Source organism: Lissotriton helveticus, chromosome 1_1 (assembly GCF_964261635.1).
Source record: "Lissotriton helveticus chromosome 1_1, aLisHel1.1, whole genome shotgun sequence".
NCBI classification, from domain to species: Eukaryota; Metazoa; Chordata; class Amphibia; order Caudata; family Salamandridae; genus Lissotriton; species Lissotriton helveticus.
In genome coordinates, this window is record NC_136057.1 from 1413362736 (window position 1) to 1413374858 (window position 12123).

At 44.7% G+C, this 12123-nt stretch overlaps 1 protein-coding gene across 5 annotated transcripts in view; it reads right to left on the reverse strand.

Annotated features, from left to right (window-relative positions):
• The window catches only part of SMARCA4 (SWI/SNF related BAF chromatin remodeling complex subunit ATPase 4), a 778095-nt gene that overhangs the window by 662870 nt on the left and 103102 nt on the right, over positions 1-12123 (reverse strand). For all 5 annotated transcript variants that reach the window (XM_078684950.1, XM_078684957.1, XM_078684972.1 and 2 more), the window contains exons 7-9: positions 11436-11562; positions 10620-10793; positions 9291-9464 (exon numbers count right to left, since the gene is read on the reverse strand). In XM_078684950.1, coding sequence (XP_078541076.1) covers positions 9291-9464; positions 10620-10793; positions 11436-11562 — 475 coding nt within the window. The remainder of the gene's footprint in view (positions 1-9290; positions 9465-10619; positions 10794-11435; positions 11563-12123) is intronic.

Below are 12123 nucleotides of genomic sequence, written 5' to 3' on the forward strand. Positions count from 1 at the left end.
GCGTGATGGCCCCTACTTTATTCTCCCTTTTTATAAATGGGGTGGTGAAACATCTGCAAGAGACACCAGCAGATGCCCCCACTGTGGCTGGGGAGAAAACGCCATCGCTCCTCTTTGCTGACGACACCCTCCTGTTATCAAAAACCCCCACAGGCCTCCAAACCCTTCTTGATCGGTTTAGTGTTTTTTGTCAGGAACGGGGACTTACAATAAACACAACTAAAACTAAACTAATGGTTATGACCACCAAGAGGAAATATAGGAACATCCATTTGACCTTCAATGGATCTCCTCTGGAGGTGGTCGAAGAGTTTGATTACCTCGGTGTTAGGATTAATAACAACTTGAAATGGGAACCCCATATATGTAAAATGATTTTAAATCTTAAAAGAGTTTCCGGCACTATTTTAAAAAAACCAACGTCTCTCTGTGAGTAGGCCAGTTGCCCCTGCCTTATCAGTTTATGAGGGTAAAGCAATTGCCTCAGCTGTCTATGGCTCGGAACTATGGGGCAATGAGAATACCAATGACCATGTCCTAGCGGAGAACAAGTTTATGAGGGACTTGGTATCACTTCCATCTTCTACCCCACTTAAACCTCTATTCTTAGATCTGGGTAGAAAGTCTATCCGGGACATTCTCCAGCTCCGTCCCCTCTTATACTGGGTCCGTTTGAGGAGGACACCCGAATTAGCTAATTATGCCTTAGTGTTAGACGAATTGTTAAAATTAAACACTGCAGGCAAAATTAAGTGGCTAAATGCCTTAAAACATCTTGCAGCAAGTGTGGGTTTAAGTGACGCTTGGGTATCCCAATCCCCTCCACCAAAACTAGTGGTGAAAAAATGATACTGGGACTGGATAGAGGCCAGGGCGCTACAGAACCCAAATTTGGGACATTTGACTGAGACTTTTTTGACCCATAAATGCACTTTAAAACTGGAATTGTTCTTGGATTTCATTCAGATTCCTCGGGAAAGGATCTTATATCTTAAATTTAGATATGGAACATTGCTCCTCAAAAGTTTTAAGTCTAGATGGAATAATAGGAGGGAAGAGGATATGAAGTGTCCAGGTTGTACAAATCCCGAAGAATCATTGGGCCACTTTTTCTTTGCCTGTAAGGCATACATCCCGGCTAGGAAGAAATGGTTAAAACCAATACTAAAGAACCTTGGTGTTAGAGATTATAAATCAGCTTTGCGTATTCTTATCTCCAACACCTCTTCTATGGCTACTATTTGTGGGGTTGCAAAGTTTTTATCATGTGCCTGGATTATTAGGACCAAGATTTTAAAAAATGTTCACCAAGTCAATTTTTCCACATAACTTTTATATGTACCTTGTGTATTTTTGTAAATAATGAACTGGTTTTATAATTATGTGTGTATTATATGTTTGTACTTTTTATGATACATGTGTCGAATAAAAGTATAATGACTTGACTTGGAAATCTATTTCTATAGTCTTGCAACATCAATTGCAAATCCGAAACCAGGGAGGCTGGCATGGCCACCATGTCCTGACCCAAGCCTCGAGGAGGTTGTTCCTGCTGAACATACTGGTGTTCGTAGAACTCCTCAGTATCTGTTTCTTGACATTTCACATTCAAATCCGAGGGACTATAGGCATCCCCATACTGGATATCGTCACCCTCTTCATCAGATTCGTCATCCAGCAGCATACTAGGTGGCAAAGATGTAACTCGCCTTGGAGAAGTCATCTCCGGTGTTATCTGCCGCTTCCGTGTGGAAATCTGTATTTTTTGAATTGTCGAAGACATCGTCGACGGAGTCGTCGTCGAAAAAAACGAGGAAGCCAACGTCGTCGAAGGATTCGTCGACAGAACCGTCGACGCTGGGAAGGTCTTCGTCGACGGAGTTTTCATCGTCGACGGTGGATTTATCGTCGACGGCATCGTCGACGAGCTCGTCGTCAGCAACATCACAGTCGCCGTCGTCGTTCTTGTCGTCGAAGCGGCTGTCGACAGTATCTTCGTTGACATGATCGTCGACGGTCGAGAAGGTAGCCATCGTCGACGAACAGGAAGGCGTTTTAAACGTCGACGCAGCCATTAAAGGTGTCGTCGTCGTCACAGCCGCTGTCGACGGGACGGCACACTCAAATCCATATGAGAAACAGTCGTCGACGTCCCTGCAGATTTCGTCGTCGACAGACGCTGTTTCTTGTCCTGCTTTGTCTCTGGAGTGACCGTAGAGAATTTCTTACCATCCTTCTCTTTCTGGGAAGATTGTGAAGGAACAGAAACCTCCTTTCTCACCTTCTTTGCCGCGTCCTTCTCAGCAGCCTGTCCCAGCCTCTCCTTTTCACCTCGGTGAGGAGATTTAATGGGACTAACCCTACCAGACGTATCAGAGATCTTGTGGTGGGCTTTGACAGGGGGCTCAGATGAAGTAGAGGGAGGAGACCTACCCCTCTTTTTAGATCTTCTGGAAGAAGTTATTGATGTAGAATCCTCCTCATCTGAAGACAGTACTTCCTTCCGTGCCTTCATCTTCTCTAGCCAGGTCAGCAATCGGCCCTCCCTGTCTCTCAAAGTCTTCGTTGAAAAGGTCCTACAGATTTTGCAATCTGTGGCCTTGTGGTCAGGATACAAGCAATAAATGCAGTCCTCATGCTTGTCTTCCACAAAAAGCCTCTTTTTCGCACATGTAGCACAGGCCCTGAATAAAGCCTTCTTCTCTTTGTCAGCCATTTTAGATTTTGAAGAAAAAAGTTGAAGAATAAAGTTGAACAGAAAGAAAACTGAGCAGAGCTCAGTGGAGACTCCCTTGCACAATGTGCGGTAGAAAATCTGAGGCTCTCTCAGGAAGGTTCTATGGGGTGAGGCTATTCTGATTGGTCCTTGCAAAAGTTTGGACTCTTTTACACAAAGAGGGTGATATGCTACAAAATGAGATGAGGCCTAGGCCTAATTTTCTCTTTTGTACCTATGGTACTGATATGTTTTATTTACCGAGGCTCCGATTCTGACGACGGGGAATGATACAAAGCATGGGAATCTATGAAAGTTCCAATACTGGGGTAACAATAATTGCAAGCCACATATTAATTAAGCGGAGCACTGTGTACAATGTGCTAGATATCCTTCACCAGAAGATACGGATAAAGGGGAAAGTCACACTATCCAGATACCTAAAAGTGCATAATAGGATGAAAACGCCCAATGGAAGTACCTTGAACTGGTAATGTTTGCCTGATATCACAAATCTGAGGTATTTGTGATGAGCGGGATGAATTGGAATATGAAAGTAGGTGTCCTTTAGATCTAGTGTAGACAAAGTCGCCTTGCTGTATAAGGGGAAGTACTTGTTGAAGAGTCACCATGTGAAAGTGCTCTGACCGTATGTATTTGTTTAACTCACTGAGATCTAGAATAGGTCTTAATGAGCCATCCTTTCTGGGAATTAGAAAGTAAAGGGAATAAACCCCCGACCCTTAATACTGAAGTAGAACTGGTTCCATAGCCTCTTTGAGTATTGTACGAGTTACTTACCTTCGGTAACGATGTATCTGGTAGAGACGATTCTAGCCGCAGATTCCTTCACGTAGAATTATCCCCAGGCGTGAGACTGGATCCGGAAAACTTTTGCCACAGCATACCTGCACCGGGACGACATCACGCGACCCTCCACCAGTTGTGGCCCAGAATGAGGCGTAGATCGCTCGGCAACCCATGAGGCGATGCCAGGGACGATTCAACCTCAGACTCGTCCTCCGTCGAGGCAGCTGCCTGTTGGGAGGGACGAGAGGGGCCCGGAGAGGGGCGAGGGGTCCCCACCCGGCTACGACCCGAAGAGGGACTAGGAGGGTGCACCGACCCCTGTGGCTCTGCACGGTCCAGCTGTTGCCGGCGCCGTAGCGCCGTCACCTCGGCCTTAGACAGGACCACTTTGTCAAACGTCCGAGAGGGGCCCGGGGATGCAACCCGAGCCCCAGCGACCTCCCGTGACACTGCAGGGACTCCCACAGGAGTTTGCGGCGAGGCAGAGACGCTGTGGCCTGAAGGAGGCACCCCAGAGGAGCCGCACCCCAACAGCACTACATCCTCCAAGGCTGGATCCAAATCAGTCGGGGCCGGAGTCACCGGCGGCGCCACGGAGGGCCCTACGCAAGGCGAAGGGTCCGCCGACGCACCAGGAGGAGAAGGAGGGGGAGACGCCAGCGAGTCCTGCACAGCCGCCGCGTATGTCTTCATCTGGACTCTCGACGCCCCAACACCGGGAAACGGTGGCTAGCACGACACGCGGGGCTGCATCACCCGCGGAGAGTCCCTGCCCCCGGACTGTGACACTTAATTCACGTGACATCGGAGAAGGGCGCGGACGACTACCACGGCCGAACCTGAAGCCGTCCACCTAAGCAGACCGAGGGGAGGACGTCGACCTGGAGAGACACGCCGAGAGAAGTTTCATGCAGCACCCCCACTGCGACTTCGGCTTCAACACCACATACAAATGAGGTGTGGGTCCGTCGCCGACATAAGACGGCTACAAAATGTACAAGTTTTGAAGCCCAAAGCCATTCGCACACTGTTACACCAAAAAATGGAGAAAAAAGGGCCCGAAACAGGCCCGTAGCAAGGACCGGATCCGCGTTGCACGCGGAAAAGATAAACACGGACGTAGGCGGGCTGGGGCGGGTCTTATGTGACCTCGCTGATGTCACGTGCGCATACGACGCCTGGGCAGAGTCGCGTGATGTCGTCCCGCCCCCGGCGCGCAGGGATGCTGTGGCAAAAGTTTTCCAGATCCAGTCTCACACCTGGGGATAATTCTACGTGAAGGAATCTGCGGCTAGTAGTCTCTATCAGATAGAGATTGCACTTCTTGTTGAAGCAAGTGTTGGTGGTCTGGTGACAATTTGTGATATCGAGGTGGATTGTTTGGAGGGTTGTTGGTAAGCTCCAGGCAATAACCATGTTGGATAATTCCAATTACCCATTTGTCGGTTGTTATTGATTCCCAAATGGGGAGAAAGTCTTGAAGTCGTCCGACGACAGGTGTGGAATAATCAGAGGGAAGTGTAGGGACATCACTGCTTATTTGAGGGGAATTTCAGGGTGTGGTGCTTTTACCTCTGCCCCTGGGACTATTTCCCCTATAGCCTCCTCTGAAAAATCCTCTTGTAAAAGAGGATTGGTAATTATTTTTGTAAGAAGTAGTATTTTGGTATGTCCCTGTGGACTTTGAACCTCTCCTGTAAAAGGAGCCCTGAAAAGAACCTCTGTTTAAGGGAGATTAAAGCACTCCCATAGATTTTGCTACACTGGTTTCTTTCTTCATTTTTTCGAGCACTTGATCAATTTCAAGGCCAAAAAGATGTTTCTTGTCAAAAGGTATGTTGAGAATGGATTGCTAGACTTCAAGTTTAAACCCTGAAATACGTAACCAGGCAGGTCTCCGGAGTAGGATGCTAGTATTTACCTCTCTAGCTGCAGTGTCGGTGGCATCTACAGCGCATCTAATGGAAGTGTTGGAAATTAGTTTACCTTCTTAAACTAAATCCTGAGCTTTGGTCTGCTGCTCTTCTGGGAGAAACTTTAGTAATTGCTCTATTTCGTCCTAGTGGGCCCTATCAATCTTGCTAGGAGACCTTGGGTGTTAACAACACACCAATGATTAGCTGCTTGCGCAGCTACACGTTTGCCAGAAGCATCCATCAGTTTTGACTATCTGGGGGGAGGAGCATCCCCAGACAGTTTAGAATTAGCGCCCTTTCGAGCTTTGGATACTACTAGAGAGTCAAGTGGTAAATGACCCTCAATAAAAAATAGGGTCTGATGGGGAAGGTATTTCTTATCTACTTTAGGAGTGAGGATTCTAGCACATACATGATCTTTAAAGATATTGTCAGTGTGCCTCAACATACCCTTAGGCAGTGTTTGACTAGACTTATGTGTTCCTAGAGTTTCAAAGAAAAAATCCTCCTCTAAGGACTCTTTATGGAGCTCCACCCTGTGGTACTGTGCAGCTCTACCAATGAGCTCCTGATATGACAGATTGTCATCAGGTGGAAATGGTCTGGCAGGGTAAAGATCTGGGTCTGTATCCCATTGGATAATCCGTCCAAGGATCTATTGGTAACTGTGTCGTCATCATCATCAGTATCATCTGCATCAGGGTGAGGTAGAGGAGAATGAAAAGGTGTAATGTGTAAAGGATCACGCTGTTGTGAAGAGGGAGGATGAGGAGATGGTAGTGTGTGAAAAGGACAAGTACTCACATTTTTCCTCTTCAACTGAATCTTATAAGAGCTGCCGCCATCAGGAAGCTTGTGTTTGTGTTTGGAAATAACAGCACGCCACTTTGATCACACCAGTGGCGTGCTGTTATTTCAGAGCAGGACGGCCAATTGAGAGCATTTTTTCGAAAAAAAAATCAGAAATTTAAAAGGGAACAGAAATACCCCATTAAGGAGCTTATCCGCATGGTGGTAGACTACATATAAGTACGCCGGTTGGCGGCAGTTGACAATAGCAAGGTTGTCCTGCCTGGCCACGCTTAAAATAATAGGTTTGAAACCCCTTTACGCCTTAATGCCCTGCTCTACTTACAAACAAGTTTGATACAAAGAATAAAACAGCCCTGATGAGAGATCAGCGACATTGTGCCTGATCTCGAAACGCGTCGGCACTTTCATAGGGTGGAATCAAATGTCATCTTCACGATACTAGGACCAGCTGGCCCAGTATTGATTTGTTTAAGAGCCATTCACTTGCTTATAATTCCCCCTTGGATTGGTTTTCTCTACATTTTTCTCATTTTTTGATTGTAATGTTTGTTCTAATGTTGTTTGCGATGTATTCTTAGTTTTTTTGTAATGTTTGATGCAAGGAATTTTCTTTTTTGTATTGTGTAAAGAATTTGTTTTTCATGTATGTACAAAGTATTTATAGCTGTGTAAATATTTAATGTATTGTTCGTTTTCTGTCATGTAGCTTGTTATAACTTGAAAAAGATTTAAAAAAAACATTGACACTAAGTAAAGTGTCGAGGGTGATCACAATAAATTGATCGTTCCCTCGCAAGAAGCTTGTGGAGATTTTGTGGTTCAGGCAATTTGTGTTACATACCCTTGGCCTGAAGGCAGAGGTGGTGCAGAAGCCTTAGATTTTTTACGGACGGTGGATGTGGGGGGGGGGGAAGGGGTCTTCTGTACTCACGTCCCCCTTGTCCCTGCGGCACATCGCCAGCCTCGAGGACAATCTGCAACTCTGATTTGGAGTCAGATGCTGCTGAAGCCTGTTGTTCTTCGGCCTCTGAGACCTACTCTTGCTCGGAGTCTTCGCCGAAAAGATCCAGTGTGTCATCTACCTGCTGCCACTGCATCTCTCGACATTGAGCCTGGTAATCACGGAGAGTTTTCTTTGATCTGAAGGATCGGCACATGTAGCAGTCTTGTTCTTTGTGCTCTGGGGACAAGCACAAGTTACACACCTGATGTAGGGCCGTACGCGGGTACTTCGCGTGGCACAGGGGGCAGAATTTGAACGGAGTCCGTTCCATCGACAAGGAGCTGGACGGACGCGGATAGGCCGGAAGGCTGCCCACGAAATTCTAATTGAAAGAGAGATTGATTGATGGTTGAGTAGAACCGTGGTGAAAAGGAAAAGTGCTCGTAAACAATACCGTCAAAGGTAGAGTGGATTGCGCACCGAGGGGAACCTGAGGACCGATTCCGAAACGGAGCGCAGCAATACAAGTTCGAACCCGATGGTGGCAAAAAAAAAATCCTACAATGGAGTCTATGCCCATGTGCACTATCACCGAAAGGAGGAGTCACCTTACCTCGTGACTGGAAAGACTTATTCGAAGAAAAACAATTTGCAAACATCCAGACCCAACACTAGATGGCAGGAGTATGTAAAGCATGTGATCTACAGCTCACATGCCTCGAACACACTTACACCAATTAGCTGGACCCAGGCTGTACAAAAATAGGTAGACAAGGAATATGGTACTCCACCATTATGTAAACTATAAAGCAAACTAGCAAGCTCATTGGATGATGTAATCAGTGATGTCAACAATTATGTCATTTGAGATGTTATCAGTGATGTCATAAATGATGATAGAACATGTCGTGTTTGATGTCAGATGTAAGGTCATAAGCAGTGCATAGCGGGGGCAATTTATAGTTAGCACTGCTAACTATAACTAGTGAATATTTTTTTTAGTTCTAAACATTAATGTCATTGATAAGTTCATCTAACTATAACGTTACTTCAACTTTTTTTTTCAGTGAGAGAGTGTGTGTAATTAATATGTGAAAAGTTGCAATCCCTGTATAACTGCCTGCTGTTAATTTACTTATAAGAGGTGCCTTGGCAAAACCCAAGTCGCCAGTAATATGGAAATGGTGTAGTCACTAAACTCTAATACCTTATTATAGTCACTCAACTAACACAAAAAAAACAATCCTTAAACTCTAAAATTCCTTACCACCCTAAAAACGACCCATCCCTGAACCATAAAAACTCCTTTCCACTGTTAAAATCTATCTATCCCTGAGGACTATAAAACCTTAACCCACCCACCCCATAAATCCCATTTAAAACTAAACCTAGAAAGATATATTAATAGATTCAAACGTTATACTTATGAACTCATTTCACACACACACCTAAAATGATAAGCTTAGGTGATTTAAATCTTTAAAAAGTAACTTGCCTGCTAAATCCAAGTTAAAAAACATACCTATGATTAAGCGTCCACGACATAATGACTCATCATAAAAGGCCTGGGAAGTAATGGTAACATACCAGACAAGGAGCCTAAGTCACATTGCACTGGACAGTAAAGCATCTAGCACTGCTTAGGTATTGATGCTTCAAAAAGTTAAAAAAAACTGCAGAAAGTATTGTCCACTTTGTTCTTGCACAGACCCCACGGGCTACTCTACTTCAAAGTAGAAGAAAGGTAAAGAAGGAAGATTGATGACGTATGTCAGTCTGGACATAAAAGCTCCCCAGAAAGGACATAGGAAGAAAAAACACCTTTGCTCCAAAACTTAGTTCTGTACAGCCTGCATAATATGAAAGGAGAAACCATGAATCCTGTTTTAAGGGAGTAGCAGCAGCAGCGAATGTAGATGTAAGCATATAATGTGCTATATTTTAAGAGTCTCCCCAGAAAGGACAATAAGGCTACACAACCCCCTTCACTGGCCGGCTATCAGAAAAGGCTGTATTAGTGCCAAGCTTTACTTGTCAATGTTCTCCCAGGGTTCTTGGAAAACGGACCTGCCTGAAAGGAAAAAGAGCTTACCATCAGACGTCTCATACGTTCTTTTTCGATTCGTTCATTTTCCTTTTTTTGCTCCCGCTCAGTATTGGCATGGTAAGTAGCCACAGCTTTGGTGACCTTCTGCATTTTGCCAGTCATGGAACGGTGGTACTCTTTGAAGTCCTTGGCATGCTGCAAGATGCTGTTGAGGTATTCCTGAGACGGGAAATAAGTCAGAAGGATCACTCACACGCTCACGTGTATTTGGTGAGCATCTAGAAGTGGAAATTCAATCAAAGATTAATGAAGCTCAATAGTGAGAAGCAGTGGCAGAGAAAACAAGATCCCAAGTTAGCCATAACTGGAGGAGTGCAGTTGTTGCATGTCATATTATATATTATTGTTTGAGGAGTATCAATAAAATACTCTGCCAAATGAAAGATGGGGGTGGGGGGTGCGGGGGGGGAGTGGATTTTAGGACAGACATGAAGTTTTGAAGGTGGCAAATCTTTGCTGCTGAGGGTAGTGTTCAGTCTCAAGTTGGGGTTAAGGGCAAGTAAAAATGAAGAGTCAGTAGCATTAGTAACCCAAATCTTGAGAAAGAGCATGAGGGGTATGGGTGGTGAGGAGATATTGAAGTAGTAGTATGTGCAAAGTAAATGAGGGTGATGACAGTGCAAAGGGGTCAGAACACAGCTGAACTTTAACATCTGCAAAAACTCTAAAAGGGCCTGTGCAACAATTTCAAACACCCTTTATGCTAACTGTAGTGAGATGGGTAGTGGAAAACTGAACGGGCTGAGGTGGCACACTTTAGGACTTCTTTAGTGCATCTGAAGTCTAAAAAAGAAAAAAAGAAAGACCTAGGAAATAGCTGACTCGAGAACTGAGTGAGGGGAGAGGAGTAGGTGAGTTGATTTACATTTTACACTAATTGGATGTTAGAGCTCAAGTGGCCACATCAACAGGCACAAAGGCACAAGCTGAAGCACAGGCTCCTCCTATTTCCTTTCAAGTAGGCAAAATTCTATTCCAAGGATGCACCTTGTTTGCTAATACAGTCTTCAGCTTTAAATCCAGGATCAAATTGGATAATTCTACACCATAATAACAGTTACAGTGCGACTAAATTAAATTAAAATAACCGATTTCCCCTACTCGAAAAAAACAACTGTCCATTTAGAAGAGGAAAACAAAGTAGATCTTAGAATTCAAAATGTAAAAAGGTTTTGTACTGTGATTATATCAATGTCTCCAATAACATTGGCACTTCTAACTTCATATCTTGAGGACATCCCAAAGTATTCATCAGAAGGCCTCCCACCCCCATCTTGCATGTGCAAGGAAACTTGCTGCTGCGCTGGGCCTCACCTGGTGCTTCTGCCGGCGCTTGCGCTCCTGCTCCACCTTCTGCTGCTTCTCCAGCTTCTCAGTGATGCGGGCTTCGCGGAGGGACTGCCGCTTACTACGTTTGTAGGCCTTGGCATTCAGTGCAGTCTCCAGGGCAGTGTCCCGCCGCATGCAAACCACGACTTCTTGGCGCAGCTTGAAACAAAAAAGATGCCACGACATCAAAAAGCGGGGCATATTGACAACAGGTTATAATCCAGGATATACATTTGGGAAATAGAAAAAAAACACAAACTTCAAAATCAAAGGTTCGACACAGTACCCTGCCTCTAAAATGTGGAGACAAAACAGACAATGGAATGGCCAATTAGCAAAACTGCATCATCAGCATCGCAGCTGTGGGACACCGATAACCACTATCAAGGTGTACTGTTCTGGGGCATCTGTGTACAACGGTTCAAGGATAATCCAACAAATTCTATCTTTGCAGTCTCTTTGTAAGACAATCATCTTGCATTCATTAGCCTCCATATACTATTCCCTACAAAGAGCTTACTTACAGCGTTGGGTGTGAAAAGCACTGGGTGGAGGTATCCCGATTTTACAAGGGGGCAACAAATGTTGTAGCTCACTGAAAATCCACAGCCCCAAACACAACATGAACCAGTATTTTCATATCACGCAATAACCACATTACTTTTAAAAATGTGTAAAGTGCTAAAAATGGAATGTATGCATCTAAATCCTGGACTACAACAAGTGTGCTCTTTCTCTCGAAGGTTTGCTCTGAAGAACTTTGCTCTGAAAGACCTGTCTCAGGAGTCCACAAGCACCCACCTGTCTCTGGAAGTTGAGGAGCCGTAGGGCTTTCAGCTCAATCGTTGCTTTGGTCCGCAGGTCACCTGGCAGTGAGCCAGGAAGGTTTTCAAGTTCTTGGATTCGGTGCGCAATGCGAGCCTGTAACCTGCAGTTTGAGAACACCAAACAAAACAGCAGTTAAATAACAGAGGGAGAAAAAAACGGTATACAAACAATTCCTAATTGTTGTGAAAAGGCTACGTGCTGTACATCATTATTTTTCTCTTATAGACACTTTTTCTTTTCAATGGCTATCAACAGAATGGGATGAGCAAACATGGATGCAAGGCAAAGCCTCATGCAAGGCTGAAATCATTGTGTGCAGGGCTAACGGGTCCCTAGAACGAGAGACACCCACATTGAACAATTTAAGTGAAATAAACACACCACAAACCACAGTGCAATATAAAGACCCTTCAAAAATAAAGCAATTTAGGCGATCCTTAAAAGCAAAGTATTAACGGAAACAGCGAGCAAACTTAAAAAAGCCAGACAACTAGAGGTAGAAGGGAGACTAAGAGTGTAGAAAACATCACCAGGAGTAGGTTCAAATATAGCAGTCTTTTCTGTCACTAGTACAAGTACCTCTTTGAGCCAGTACAATGACAAGAAACCCCAGTACAATGACAAGTATCCACTCCAACTACACTCACACAGAAAGTGATGC